We start from the raw sequence: 14789 nt of genomic DNA on the forward strand, positions 1-14789 counted from the left end.
TGTTCTGTACACAAACATGGCTGCTGTGACGTCAGGTGAATTACTATCTATAGTCTGTTTGTCCCCCCAAATTTTGCATAAGCATTGTTTTTGTTTTCTCTTTGGACCATTATTAGTCCCAAGAGAAACTGGATACAATGCTTATGCAAAATTTGGGGGGACAAACAAAGAGTATTACGGTATTTTCTGAAGTGGCCCATTCTTTTTGTAACTTGTCCGTCCATCAGATTCAAGGCCAAACAACCGTACCAGTCTCCCCTAAGATTTTGTGATGGAAATTGATCCAAGCTTCTCCCCAGCACGGACATGGCGAAGCAACATACAGTTTTGTATTCTTCACGTAACTAATCGAACAGAGAAGTGTTATAACTAACAGTCAACAACAAAAAACAAAAAAACGTTTGCTATAGGCAGATTTATCTTAACAATGAAAATATATTGGAGGTTTGGTGCACGTTAACAGCTCAAAACGGTCAATGAATTTAGTGACAAGTGCCCGCGCAAAGTACAAACGAGTAATGTATTTACAAAGTTGACACAGGGGAGGATCCAGTAACAGAAGAAAAGAGAAAAGGCATTATAAGACGCTTAAAATGTTACCAAGACCACCACGCAGGGTGGAAATAGGTAGAGAAAATTTCTACAAACTTTTATCATACAAGAAACAATCGATGCGAGCACTTCCTTTTTTCCCTCAGTTTTTGAGTCTGTTTGCCTAACACGTGACTGGCGAAATTTTGAGGTTCGATTTATTTCACGGTCCGCAATTACTCACGTTCAAAACTGACCAATTGGACCTCAGAGGGTTGAATCCAGGGAAAAGTGACGTCAAAGGCTCACTAGTTTAAAATTTTAGCTCGTGAATGCAGCTTGTTATATAAGCAAAACGCGACTTTAAAAGTCTGAAAGTGATGCATATTATTTCTGCCGCGTACACACGGATTGCTTTCTTAAACTAGTGAGCCTTTGACGTCATTTTCTCCTCGATCCAGCTCTCTCAAGATCTTAAAGTTGGTAATGGCGGACCACTAAATAGGAAAATTCCAGGCATAATAAACAGGTGTCTTTTTTTAAATCAAGGCTTAAAACTTTGGTCGCTTGGTGTTTAGTTAACATAGTTTTGAAATCCAAAGAAAAATAAGAATTTGATTTTTTGGTCACAGCGGCACTTTGAAATACAACTGAAAGAGACCCCAGAAAGACGAGGCAAGTTTCATTTGCAGAGCTGACTTAACATGGTATGCTACTTTCTTAGCAATGAGCGAAGGTAGGTAGGAACTCGAACCATCGAGTAAATTCGCTTCCTGCCTGGAAGTCGGATTTCCTTTTTCGTTGAACATTCGCCTGTTGTTAAGCAACTGCCACACTCTCTTTCTCCTTGGCCAACTACACCATCACATTTAACATGTAATCACCAATTCTCACAGCGAGCATACAAGTATTTGTACTTCACAGATAATAGCCTTGGATTAAAACCATCATCGTGACGTCAAGGAAAAAGTAACTTCTTATCCAGTTTATTCGTGTTCTCAAGGATAGACTGGAACGAGCATGAAGGATTCCCTTGCATCAGCCTCTATTTCATGCTCGCTCGGGTCCAACCGCGAAAAAACACAACACGGTCTCTTGCTCAAGAAATAATTTTAAAAAACCATTAAACTTTAACCGTAACTGGATTCAGGACGAGTTTTAGGCTTACTTCTCATATGTCGGAAAAAAAATCACAAAAGATCGCGGACTCCATCATTTCCCCACCGTCGCACATTCTGCCGAGATATGGGGATTCTCCGGACGTTACCTTAGTCTGACCCGGTTTATTTGTCGAGAGGGGGTGTAGGACTGCAGATACGTAAGTAAAAGTCTTCGCCATTGCAAATTTGAGTTCAAACTGTCGCGACGTATTGCCGACCGTCCCAGAAATCTGGGACGCGTGTGAAAAACAGAACCACGCCCGATTTTCCCGATTTCTCGGCGAACCAAGATGACGGCGGATGTCTGTTATTCTCCACGTATTCAGTAGTCGGGATAGTGGACCCAGGTCTTTCCGTCAGACGATAAGTAAGCCTGGTAAAAAATTGCTAAATGCAGTCCGGTTTCTCCGATGTAAAACGATAGTTGTAGCTCTCTGAGTTTCAGAGTTTCCGAGAGACAAATATAAATACAAAAAATTAAGAGCAAAAATGGCTGTCTCCCAATTTAAGAAAGCTCTCTCTAACTTGTTGTCGAGTATACTTTTGAATCACGCGCAGTTCAGTGTTGCATTGTTTCATATGAGTCCTCTCCGTTTCTTGTAATCCTCGAGGTTAAGGGATCTTCTCGGAGCTCCATCTCTGTCAGTGTTTGCAGGTCGCGGGGTGGCAACCGCTGGCCGAGACTCTGAAGGGAGAAGGCAATCAAATATTGAACACTAAGGGACACATCAAGGAGCGAATAACTGGACACGATTATTTTTGGAGTCAGTGAATCTTTGTTTACACTTTTTGCCTCATTAGCATAAGCCCATCGTTTGTTTATCTATAGACCTTATTCATAAATGGCGGCCAATTTATAATTCTTTTGTCGAAGTGCAAATTAGCCTACCAAGCCTCGATACCATACAGTGAATTGAAAAGAATTCTTGCTCTAAAATGAGGCTTGGTAGGCTAATTTGCACGTGGACAAAAGAATTATAAATGTGACCACCATTTATGAATAAGGTCTATCTGCCAAAAATTCATTACCTAATATCAGAAACCGATAAAGGTTGAAACGTGTAACGGCTCCTTGTGAGCTGGGAAACAAGCTTCTGAATATTCAATTTGCTAAGTACCATATTTGGAACAACAAGAGCGAGGGGTTTCCAAATATGGTACTTAGCACTGAAACATTCAACCAATCAGTTCGCACTGAATATTCGGAAGCTGTGAACGCCCGTTACACGTTTCAACCCTTATGGGTTTCTGCTAATATTGAAAGTCCATTGAAAAATGGTCTACCGCGCAATTTACCACATAATCTCTGAGTAATGACTCTTTGGAAATTCGAAATTCACAAAGAATGTAAGGGCTCATTAGCCCTTCCTGCACCCACGAATCTTTCAGTTTTTGATGGCTAACAACTCGCTCGTTGTCAAAGCCAAAAGGCTTAAAATTTAGTAAAGACACGGTCCAAACATTTGGTATGGAGGACTATTCTTCTGGAGCTTTCTCCCAAGTTTCATGGAATTTTTCTAGCACGCGAAAAGGGCATTTAGAAAGATCTATCTGAAGTTTTGAGCAATGCGTTCGCATTTTTGTTCATTTTTTGATTTCCTCTCCGAAAGGATAACGTGAAGTGATGAAAATTAGATAACCGGCCCAGAGTTTTACAATTTCGCGCCAACCTTGATTAATTACGAGCAAAACCGAAACGAATCACGATTGGGCAAGACAGGGCAAACACAGTAACAGACAAAGTTGTTTTACCTGCTCCGGGCGCAGGAATGTTGAGGTTGATGGTGATGTCAAAGTTATGAGCTGAAAACAGATCTTCTGAATGGGAGGGTTTTCTTTCAATCGCGGAGGTACCATGCCCGCCCGCCGCTGCTGCCCCCGCCAAGGGCGTGGCTAGTAAAGCCGCCACATCAGGAAGCTGCTAGAAAAAATAAAAAAAGAAATGTCAAATTGAGGACAGCACATTGTTTTCCTTTGCTATTGTCGATCTCTGATCTGTGGTGAATTCCACGATTTAAGCCTGAGCACTTCCAAAAAGAGTCGATGAAGGTAAGTTAACTAACCCTTTGACTCCCCGGAGTGATTGGCATGTAAATTCTCCTCACAATTTCAATGAAATATCAGTTAGACAGGTACTGAGAATGCAGGCAATTAACAGCTTAAGAGTTGTGATCTGGATATAACACCAAATTCTCATGACTACCCTACAAAGAATTCTATGGTACGAGTAAGGAGAATGAACGTTTCGAACATAAGCGCAAGCCGGCACAAGGAAAGGAAGAGCTTTGATCCTTATGTTTGTGTTAATGCTTGCGTCAGGCCCGTTTTGACGGTGAAATGAGCGCTCTTGTGCTTGTGAGTGCGCATGTGCGGGCGTTGCTAGTGAAAACCAAGCTTGAGAGATGAGTTCGTTGATTCTCTGTTCTGATTGAAGGTGATTTTCTTCTGATACGCCAATCCCCCCGACCCCACATTTAATTTGTCTTCCTTAATGTGACTTGCAGCCTCCTTCCCTCTTCCAAAAGTAGAGCACGCCGGTAAGCTTGAGTCATTATCATGTACAATTTTTCCCTTTTAGTTTTTCTTTCCCGTGTGAAGAAAGTCACATTTCATAAAGTTTTAAGCAAATCGAAGCAGCAATATGACAAACGTATTACGCTATGACAAACTATTTCGCTAACAATAAGTTCCTTGTAAATCCTGGGTCGTTCCAATCCCTGAAAGATGAAGGGGGGGGGGGGGGGGGAAACGCTTCACAAGCCAACAGCACCCCTCAAAGGACTGGAATGACCCACGATTCACTATGAACTTATTATTCGCGAAATTGTCCATTAATTAAGCCCGATGAAGATTAAGTGTCAGGAGATGGTTTACGCTGGTTATAAAACACGAATTTTCATAGCTCAGTCCTTCGCCTATTGTCCATGTTCATTGTCTACTTACCCCTGTTTGGGTAAGCTGACTGGACGAGGCAGCCTATAAAAGAATACAGATGGAAAATAGAATGCCGTCAATACACAAATGAACGCAAAAAGAAGGCACACAGTAGATGCTAAGGGCTGATTTACACAGTACGATTTTTGTCGCATGCGACAAGCTTACGACAGGCATACGACATGACTTACGATTGTCGAAGCGTTTTAAAACATGTTTTTAAATGCTACGACATTTTTCTGACGTACAGTACACGCCAATCGTAAGTGAGTTGTAGGTTTGATTTACACGAAACACTAATGATGTGGTAGGCCTGTCGTTAGCTTGTCACACGCGACAAAAATCGTACCGTGTAGGCCCTAAAAATCCAGTCTGTTCATCGGGTTCATTGTAGTTAATACATGGAGACGGTTATGAAACTCGACATTGCTGTTTTGGCCCTGTTAATGAACAAACAATGCCATCTTTCTAAAAGACATCCAATTAAAAGTTTCGATTAATTTATCCAAAACTCAGTTGTAAACCCAGGACAAAAGACTGGGCAAAGTCACGGTCAAGTTAACATGAAGGGCAACAGTACTGTTTTCACTTTTGAAATTTTCGGGGCTTCATAACTAATCCATCTACTGAATATGAACTATGGTTTTATCAATCTTAAGACGTTGTCGGGATTCCCTCGCAAAAATTCGGCAAGCGTCTTCGGAATTCAGCGTTTGCACCCTCGAACGAGTTTACAAGGAAAAGGTCATCGATTTTCGAGTGAAACAACTACCATAAAAATCCAACTTACCCCAGTGGAACTGGTTGGTTGTGAAATGGGAGAGGATGGCCCTGCGTCGATATCATCTTCGTTTTCAACTCTTGTTTCGGGAGTTTGAGCAGTTTTTACCTATGAAACAAAATCAACACTTTTTACCCACAAGGAGTCAACAAACAAAAGAAAGCGTGTAGTCTTTAATCCGTGCCCCATTGAACAGTTTCGAATTGTGCGAGAATTAACAGAGTCAGACGTAGAACTTTATTGCTAACAGTTTGTTGAGATTTGGAATTTTGAAGGACGTATGAATCTTTTAAGGGCTGTTCATATGAACCTTTCAAGGGTTGTTCTCTCCCTTTGTCGTTCTTGTCGAGACAACACCCATCAGGGGCCTGTTTCTCGAAAGTCCCGAGAACTTTTAGGGCCCGAAAAGCCAGTTATCAAACTGCAATTTGCTTATTTTGAAAAGCTGATCCTTTGGCATGTTTTTAATGTAAGAAAAACTAAGAGGATTGCGGCGTTTGATGGCTTAGAACCTCGGCGTTGCGAAGATATAAAGGGAATTGTGGCACCCGAAATAGGCCCGAAAACTTTCGGGACTTTTGAGAAACAGGCCGCAGGTGTGCTTTCCATTTTAGTATATCTGTATGACGTCACCTGCTTGTCGTGGATGTGGAGTGACCCTGGGAACAAGGTTGGAGTGACCAAATCAAGGAGCATAAGCAGGAGACGTTTTCGAGCCACAGAGGGAAACTGGAAGCGAACCTTTCGCATAACAGAACTGTAGTGTTTCCTAGCTTTTTGAACAAATTGTCACTAAACGAGAAAAGATACTTAGCAATATAAATGTGGTTGGGTGAAGACAAGTTGAAAAGGTGACCAGTTCACTTCCCGTTGCCATCCGTTGATCAAAAACGTCGCCTGCTTAATCTCCCTGGTTTGAGCTCTGTAGCGATGTGAAAAGACGGCTAACTTTGAAATTACCTGGAGGACTACAGAAACCGACGTTAAATTCTCGATTTTCTCATTAAAAGACCACACCGTTTCATGCCAATTTTGCTTCTGGATAGTTGGTGCAAGCTTTCCGCGACGAACCACTTGAAATGATCGAGAAATGACTAGGCTGACATAAAGTTATTTTTTTTAGCTAACGTTTTCGTAGGCATCATAGCCTAATGTCTTGATGATAGACGAGAAAACTGCTTACCATAGAAACGAGTTGAGGGAGAGTTTTACGTCTTGTAAAGGGATTTGCTTTTTGCTCCTCGGACATTTCTTCCTAAAAATGAAAACCAAAGGTGCTAAGTCATGGTGCATTTTTTTGATCCGTCACAAAAAAAACAGCTCCTACCGCGGCCGCCTTCTCTGCCTCCACAATGTTTCTCTTTCTGTTTCGCTCGTTGATATAGCTGAAGAGACAAGATTGAACAAATGTAAAATAAATGATTAGTATCCTCTCTACGAAAATACTTTGATTACATTTACCGGAAGCAGGTCGTTTCGGCCGATAGCCTATTCGCCTAAAGTGAAAGTCCGTTCGCCCGATACGTAATAACAGGCTTAATGCACACCAAATTCCTGCCACCCAATGAGATTCCCTCAGCTTTTACATGCTGGATTGATAGTATCACCTTCCCGCCCCAATAGTTCGTGAGAACACCTTTTCAGTTCGGGACGAGTGGACTTATATTTCGAGTGAAACGACCGCAATTCCATTCATGTACAACATACCAACGATTGATGGCAGACACAAAAATTATTTTAATCACTAGAACGAACTCAAACTCGAGGTTGTGTCTACCTTATCGCACTCAGATTTTTGGTGCGAACTTTGTCAAGATGTGAAGCTTTTTCCTCTAAATCCTCCAGTTCACCGCGTATTTTTTCCGCTTCTTCTACATTTCCTGATTGTTCCGCAATTTCCTATCATGAAGAAATAAACATAAAAAAGACAATTTCACGAAGTGACACATAAAGTGAACGAGAGAAAGTCAACAACCTAGAAATGCAGCAGACATCCTTCCACTTGCTTACAAACCTTTGATCGCATTAAGTGATTCTTCTTCTGGGCGTAGTTAAAAGGTGTTTTTCTAAACTTCTGCTTCTCTGCTACAATCTGTATGAAAGAGAAAAACAGACTATAACCAAGGAGAAATTACATGCAATACTGAAACTTCTGCATGCCTGTATCAGCTTTAGGGACTCGGTTCTTATTTAAGAAATGTTTGCAAAGAGGAAGGCACGAAGCTCCCGGTACTGTTGTCTGGCTGTATGTCAACTACCACCTTCGTGCAAAACTGGTCCAACTAACCCCACTACGTGCTCAAAATCTGCCTGTGCCACACTAGTACAAGTAATCAATAACACAAAAAGAAAAATCAATATTTTAAGTGAAATTGACCTTATCAATATCCTCCTCATTGTACATGTAATGCCGAGCTTCATTGAACTTCTTGGCTTTATTGTCGATTTCCTCCAGTGTTGGCAGAGGAATACCATGGGACTGACACTGTCAAGCAACATGAGGGGAAAACAGATTAATAATAATAATAATAATAATAATAATAATAATAATAGTAATAAAAAGAAGAAGAAGATTACATAAGTATAAAGTTTATTCTTACATATGAACATTACTTTCAAGGCTATCCTTAGACACTAAAGGAAATTTAAATAAAATTATTAGGTTCTATACATTAAAGGTTCAATTAATTTATTAGGTGCAATTCAGCTGTTGATATGTGTATAATTTTATTCACAATATAAATTGTGAATAAGCGACATGCACAAGTCATTCTGGTACTATATTGTAAATAATTTTCCAATACTTGCAAATAGGTTTTTAGAACTTTTAGAAGTGTAACAATTTGTAGTCTCATAGGTTACGCTGAGCGCCCCGTGAGACTTTACTCTCCTGGCATACTGAAGTTCAATAAATTGCACCCATAATAATAACAATAATAAAAATTCAATTTTATTTCAGTGTCATAAACTGTATTCAGCACTGGGGTAGGGGGAGCTTTACAGAAATCAAATCAACTCGTAACCAATTGTAGGTTCAAGGAGAGGGGAAAACTGAAGTACTTGGAGAAAACCTCTTGGAGCAGAGTAGAGAACCAACAAACTCAACCATCATGTGATTTGAAACCGGGCCACGTTGGTGGGAGGCGAGTGCTCTCACCGCTGCGCCATAACCGCTCCCACTTTTTAAAAAGTGATCGACATGTACATTTAAGGACGTTCGCGCCAATTGTTTCTGCGCATCCTTACTGCAAACGCAAATGCACACGCCATGTCATACACGAGCGCGCGGGCTAAGTAATAAAATGAGAAATGGTAGGGCAAAAGGCCATTGCTATAGCTTTGCCTAGATTTAACGGTCTTGGACGTTCGGTGACCCCAATTTTTCTTTCCAGAAACAGATTTAATTTACAATTATCTCCACGTTGTCCAAAAATGAACAAAAAATCAATGTGGGAAGTTAAAAAAATTTCAAGATTTCTGCTCACGGGACATCAAATCCTGCCATCTTGCGGCTGCAAGGCGCATGAAAGTGTGGTCGCTAAATGCGAACTTGATCTTTAAGGAACCTCACCAGTTGACTAAATTCACTTAATAAGTCCACTTAAACAATATTTGGCAGAGAAGATTTCACTTCAAAGATTTAATTGCAATATATTTGGGTTTACAGACACTGGCCTTATTCGCTAACGAAGCCCGATTTTGTCACATTTTGGGTGTTTTTCCGGGCATGTTCTCTCCAAAACGAAGTCGGTGACCCCCCATTTTTTTTACATTTCTGACATAACTAACTCATCATCTTACAGTGGTAAAAGTTTCAGAAAAAAATCAAAGTTGAAAAATTTTCGCACAAACGTCCTTAAGACCTTTGATGTAATAATTATTTTCATAACTCATAATTGCTACATAAAGCCAATTAACCTGCAACCGGCAACAAAATTAGTTGCGACAGTTGCCAACAGAGCACACTGGCAACGACACATTCATTGTTTGCAAAGAATACTTGTCCAAAAAGTACTTTTCCGGGATACTGCTCCCTCTCCCACCCTAATCAATGTTGTACCGCTGTCGAAAAGGCTTGTAGGAAACAGAAAAGAACACAACATTGTGGGTGCAGGGGAGGGGGTCATTTTCGCACTGAGCTTGAAATCGTTCCTAAAGGATAAGAGCTTTTCAACAATTTTGACGCCAATTGTGTTTACCATTTTTGTGTCTATGTAGCCTCTTCTTTTATGAAGTGAGCCAATTAAAACTGAAATAGTTGGCATTTTTCAACCAAGTTCTCTTTTTATGTTTCCAAGATACAGTGGCACACATGTACCTCTTCCATCCACCGACTAAATTCAGATTCTGTGAATCTCTGGTTTGACACAAACTCCAGCCGGAATACTCTTTCCTGATCACCATGCCTAACAACAAACACAAAAAATGCTCCTAATTCAATAATTCAGTTTTCTTTGGCCTTTCTCTTTGCACTGTACCAGGATAGCTGTGAAGAGTCTCTTCTCTTTGTCAGATATGACTACCGGTAAGTGATAGAAAGATCCCAATTATCTAACTTTTTTACTATTTCTTCTTAAATATGAAGTACATGTATAAACAAGAAAGGTGATTATTTGGGCAAAATAATGATTGATAAAGGTTCCATTTAGTTTCCTTTCTAGTTCCTCCAAGTGCTAACAAAGTCTGCTTGAATTCAACTACACTTTTGGTAACTACTTCCATTTATTGATTGTAATAAACAAGCCATGAATTACATGTACTTCTTTGCATGGTAATAAGTAAAGGAAATCATATGAACACAAGTGCATTTCATGATTTATGGGCACAAGTGATGTTTTGAAAGTTCTCAAAATTGCACGAGCCATAGGCAAGTGCAATTTGCGAATTTTCAAAACATCACGAGTGACCATGAAGCCCTGAGAGGCACTGTCGTCGGGTACCGATGTTCCAACAACCAAAGTCAAGTGGGTGCCACCTTGAGAGTTTAGTGAGAAATCAACTACCTAATCAATCTAATAATAATTTGACTCTTATTGACTCGGAAGATAACTTCCATTCAGTTTATTGAAACTCCACTCACCAAAATTATATCTAATTTCATTATGGTATTTTACACATCATTATCATTCCCAGGTTCAAACCATTTTCAAAACTACTACGTATTGTAGAAGGACACACTTAGCAATGCACCATACACGTACTTTAGTTGCAGTCCCTTATTAGTCTTAGTAGTTCCCAGACTGTAAACTTTTGCAGTTTCGACAACATCTCTGATCTCGGCAACCTACAATCAAGCATACAATCAAGAAAGAGAAAAAATCTAATTTTTATGAAAGCTTTAATCTTAAGCTGCTCTTTACATGTCAGAAGACATGTTGGTCTAAGAAATGTGACAAATTTTATGATTATGGTTTAGTCTTCATAGAACATCTTTTCGAAATCTAAATAATCCTTCAAGATTGTTCGGTAATCTGGGACAAGAGAAAGATGCATTGTACTGTACCTCGGTACAAAAGTCCACAACAGGACAGCAAGGGATCATGTGGGATTAAAAGTTGCACTTAGCAGTCCCTCATCAATCATTAAATTTTGTTTGTTGTGTCCCATATTTCCCACATTCTGGACACAGGGTCTCCCTTATGCCCACGGGAATGGCAAGATGAGAGACCATGTCCTTCATCACCATGCTTAGCGACATGAAATAACCATGCGTGAAACTGAAAAGAACTAAAACATACCCTGTACACTGGTCTGGACTCGTGGCTTCCAATCCCAACTCGAACAAAACATCCGCTAACAATCTTACCGAAGAATGGCATATGCACCCATCTATAAGTAAACAAAAGTCATGTCATGTTTAAACAGTTCGTAATATCAACCATTTCTTGGACAACAGTTTACACACTCCTCTTTATCAGATCTCTTTACTACCATGCACATGTACCTTTCAAGCTTGTGTCTTGAAATTCTGATTCGCTCCAGATCACTAACAGAGGATACTCGAAGAGGTACATCATCACCTTGCCTAAGACAAAGAAAAAAATCAACAAAAAGAATAACACAACAGCATTGTAGAAAAGGAACTTATTTCTTTCATCAAGGTTGACTTACTCATCATCAGAATCTCTATAGGATCCTTCCCCTGAACTAGACTTGCTTTCGTCCTGCTCGTCATCATCCTCATCATCTGTAAACACATCATCTGCTTTCAACTGTGGCTCCTTCTGTTCAACCAACGATTCTGCAACCTTTTTCTCTTTTTTCTCCGACCTCTTCGCCTTCAGATCATCCAAGGCCTTTGCCTTCTTTTCTTCAATGTGTCTCTTACGCTCTTTTTTTCTTAAAGCTATACCTTCCTTCTCAAGATTGGCCTTTTCCTTTTCACGCTTCTTCTTCTTTTCTTTCTTCTTGGCAAGTTTTAGCTTTCTCTCAATTTCGTATCTTGTCTTGAGAGCTTCTCGTTTCTCCACACGGTTGAAAATTTCTTGTTCTCGTTCCTTTTCTGTCATTTTTTCAAGTCTCTCTCTGTCAGCTTCATCACCCATTAAGTTGGCATCCCATTCATCATGGTATTCTTCATCATCTTCTTCCTCCGATGAAGATGATGATGATGATTCTGCTTGAAAAATCATAACAAATTTTAATCCAAAAAATCTAAAATTTTACTTACATGTACTGGAACAACTTTTAAGTTGCAACAACCCCCCCCCCCCCCCCCCCCCCAAGTAAGTAATTTGTAACAAACGGTTTTGGCCAATCAAAAAGGACGGAGACAATCCGCTAAACCAATCAAAACTCCAAGTAATTACACGTAGCCGATACAAAGTGCAGAAAAATGTGCAAGCGCGAGCCACGATTGGTTTTTGTTTCACTTCTGACTGGTTAGAAAAATGGCACGAGAACTTTGAACCAATCAATGAGTGAAGTAATCATAAACCAAAGCAATTTGCTAACTACTTTCAACACTCAATTAAAAACCGCTCTATTGGAGAGCTACATAATTATTGTATTTGAATTCATGTTCAAAGTGTCTACAACAAAAATTAAACATGATAAAACAGAAACGTACATGTACTTTGTCAAGGCAAAATAAATCGTTACCCACAGTACGTTTTGCAGTCGTATTACCAGAGTATCAAAAGCAAGGATTCTCTTACCACCAGATGAAGTTTCTCCACTTTCTTCAGAAGAGGAAGCAGATGACGAGGCATTCTTTTTGCCTTTCTTTTTCTTTTCCTTGGCTTTGGCTTTTCCTTTTCTTTTGCCATTTTCAGAATCCATAGTCCACTGAAAAAGCAAAAACTAATCACAAAACCTTGCAACTTTTAATGTAAAAATGAGTCAACTCTTTAGTTAGCTTTGAGTTAATACTTCTTTCTAAACAAGTTTAAAAGCTGTGCTGTACATGTACAGTGCCGCTCAAAAGTAAGTTACCACCCTCGCGCACGACGCAAATCGTGTTGCGCACTACAGGAATCGCATCGCGCGTTGCATGCTACGATGGTAAGAAATCTGTAAGTGCAGTGGCTTGACGCTCACGCGCGATTTTAATTGACCTTTTGTTTCAAATTTTAACCGTGGAAGGTGTTTGTGAAAGGCCAATTTTCGAAGAAAATATGCCTATAATAAATTGCAGTATCTTCGTTTCACATTTCATTGTTTACAAAGCTTCGTTCGCCGATCGACAAACCCTGAATCAAGCCGTTTTGTAAGGAAAGTAAGTTTTCGTATTTACGCATTTTCAAGATAATAATAATCCTTGGTTTGTGTTTCCTTTTGTAGAATCGCTCTGAAAATTTTAAATGCAAATTTTACCCCGATGGTCAAAGAATCAAACGCTTCAGATAATTTATGCCTTATCGAGTTGCGAACTTAAGATTGTGGACACTAACAGCACTGCTGACTTTAGCTATAAATGATCATCATATTGTTATGTAGAAAGGATGTTTTGGAATAAAGTTAATTGTAGTTTTCTTCTGTTTAATTGTTATTGGTTGCTGTTAATGTTTGTGTGCGAGTGTCGAGAACAAATTCATCCTTATATTGCGCATGAAGTTTCGTTTTCAATGTTTGCAGATATTTAAAGAATGTATTTTTCAAATTGCAGGCTCCAAAAGTTTTGCAGTTGGCAAGAAATTTTACCAACGCACAATGGACATTGTCTTTGTAAGAATTTTTCCACCAAGTGGACGATGTTTCAGTGAAATCGTCGTTTATTCGTGTATGAGCTTTAGAAACACCACGTATGAAGAATTTATTTTCCATCGGAATTTTCATTTGTAAACTAGATGCATGTGTTTATTGACGCTTAAATGTCGTCTCCTTACGGTAATTTCAACATGGATTTTTTTAATTGATATTGTGACAGTCTATCGCTAATGCACAGACGCCAAGTTAGAGCTTCCTGCCCCTCTCAGTCCCAATCTGTTGACCTTTGTACGATGACCTCTACGATGCCGGTACAATGATCCATCAACTGAGCTATTGCTCCTGCATCGCAGAAGTAATGGGTAATCGAATCTCATTAAAGCCAACTAAATTGTCTAGATAAGTGCGAGCATCACTTCTCTCTTTTGTTTGTAGCCCGCACTTTAAATACACATTCATTTCTTTCAGTAGGGCATGGAGTTCCCAGTGTTTTGGTCTGTCCTCTGTGGTAATTAGCTACATGTATCTAGTTGAACTCCTAGTATAGTGTATTCTGATTTAGGAGTATCCAGTTAAGGCATTAAAACTAAATTGCCATATCAAAGTTCACGCACTATCTGCGAGATATAACTGAATCATGGTTGATTAAAGAATTATAGTAACTCGTTTTGTTTTGTCTTACGCCCACAAAACAAATAAGCTTCAATCAAGGTAAATTGGCTTTTTTTAACGTTTTACCTCATCATCACTTCCCTCAGAGGAGTCTAGATCGCTATCCGAATCTCCTGATTTTTGCGGCTTGGAATTCTCTTGCCCTTGTCTGGAACGCTTTGCAAGCGATTTCAGTTCCTGTCAAGTCAACACAATTTTCCAAGTCAGCCAAATTCGTGCGAAAACACTTGCGTCTAGAAATCTGTAAATTTAGGTTAACCTCTTCTAGGTCTTGTTCATTCTCGTCATCGTCACTGCTCGATTCTACCGCGACGCGTTTTCTTTTGCGGTTGGAATCACTGCTATCCTTCGAAGGTTTGCCCATCTTGATCTGTTCGGGACAGGAAGGCCAGGTTGCTAGACTGTAGAACCCAGGTGTTTTGTAGGATCAAAAACAGGGCTCGGTCACCAATTCACTTTGTTATTGTGGTACCCAGGGGCAGCCCAGGCGCCCGTTTCTCGAAAGTCTTGAAAATGTACGGGCCATTTTCGGGTTTCACACTTCCCTTTGTATCACAAGAACG

At 39.9% G+C, this 14789-nt stretch overlaps 1 protein-coding gene across 4 annotated transcripts; it reads right to left on the reverse strand.

Moving 5' to 3' along the window:
- Nucleotides 1-501: 501 nt before the first annotated feature.
- Nucleotides 502-14617, reverse strand: LOC137979270 (RNA polymerase-associated protein RTF1 homolog). Of its 4 annotated transcripts, none has more exons than XM_068826494.1 (17): nt 14486-14617; nt 14293-14403; nt 12564-12693; nt 11518-12022; nt 11351-11431; nt 11145-11235; nt 10608-10690; nt 9725-9812; nt 7784-7891; nt 7421-7498; nt 7184-7305; nt 6734-6791; nt 6590-6661; nt 5416-5514; nt 4635-4667; nt 3444-3609; nt 502-2376 (listed from the first exon to the last, which is right to left on the reverse strand). In XM_068826494.1, exons 1-17 carry the CDS (start codon nt 14588-14590, stop codon nt 2267-2269), a joined length of 2040 nt encoding a protein of 679 aa, XP_068682595.1. In that variant the 5' UTR covers nt 14591-14617; the 3' UTR covers nt 502-2266. The 4 variants fall into 4 exon arrangements, with proteins under 4 accessions (XP_068682595.1, XP_068682593.1, XP_068682592.1 ...); XM_068826492.1 differs by having other exon boundaries at nt 3444-3612; XM_068826491.1 differs by having other exon boundaries at nt 3444-3612; nt 11518-12025.
- Between the last annotated feature and the right edge of the window lie 172 nt (nt 14618-14789).

This window comes from Montipora foliosa, chromosome 12 (genome assembly GCF_036669935.1).
Source record: "Montipora foliosa isolate CH-2021 chromosome 12, ASM3666993v2, whole genome shotgun sequence".
Taxonomy (NCBI): Eukaryota; Metazoa; Cnidaria; class Anthozoa; order Scleractinia; family Acroporidae; genus Montipora; species Montipora foliosa.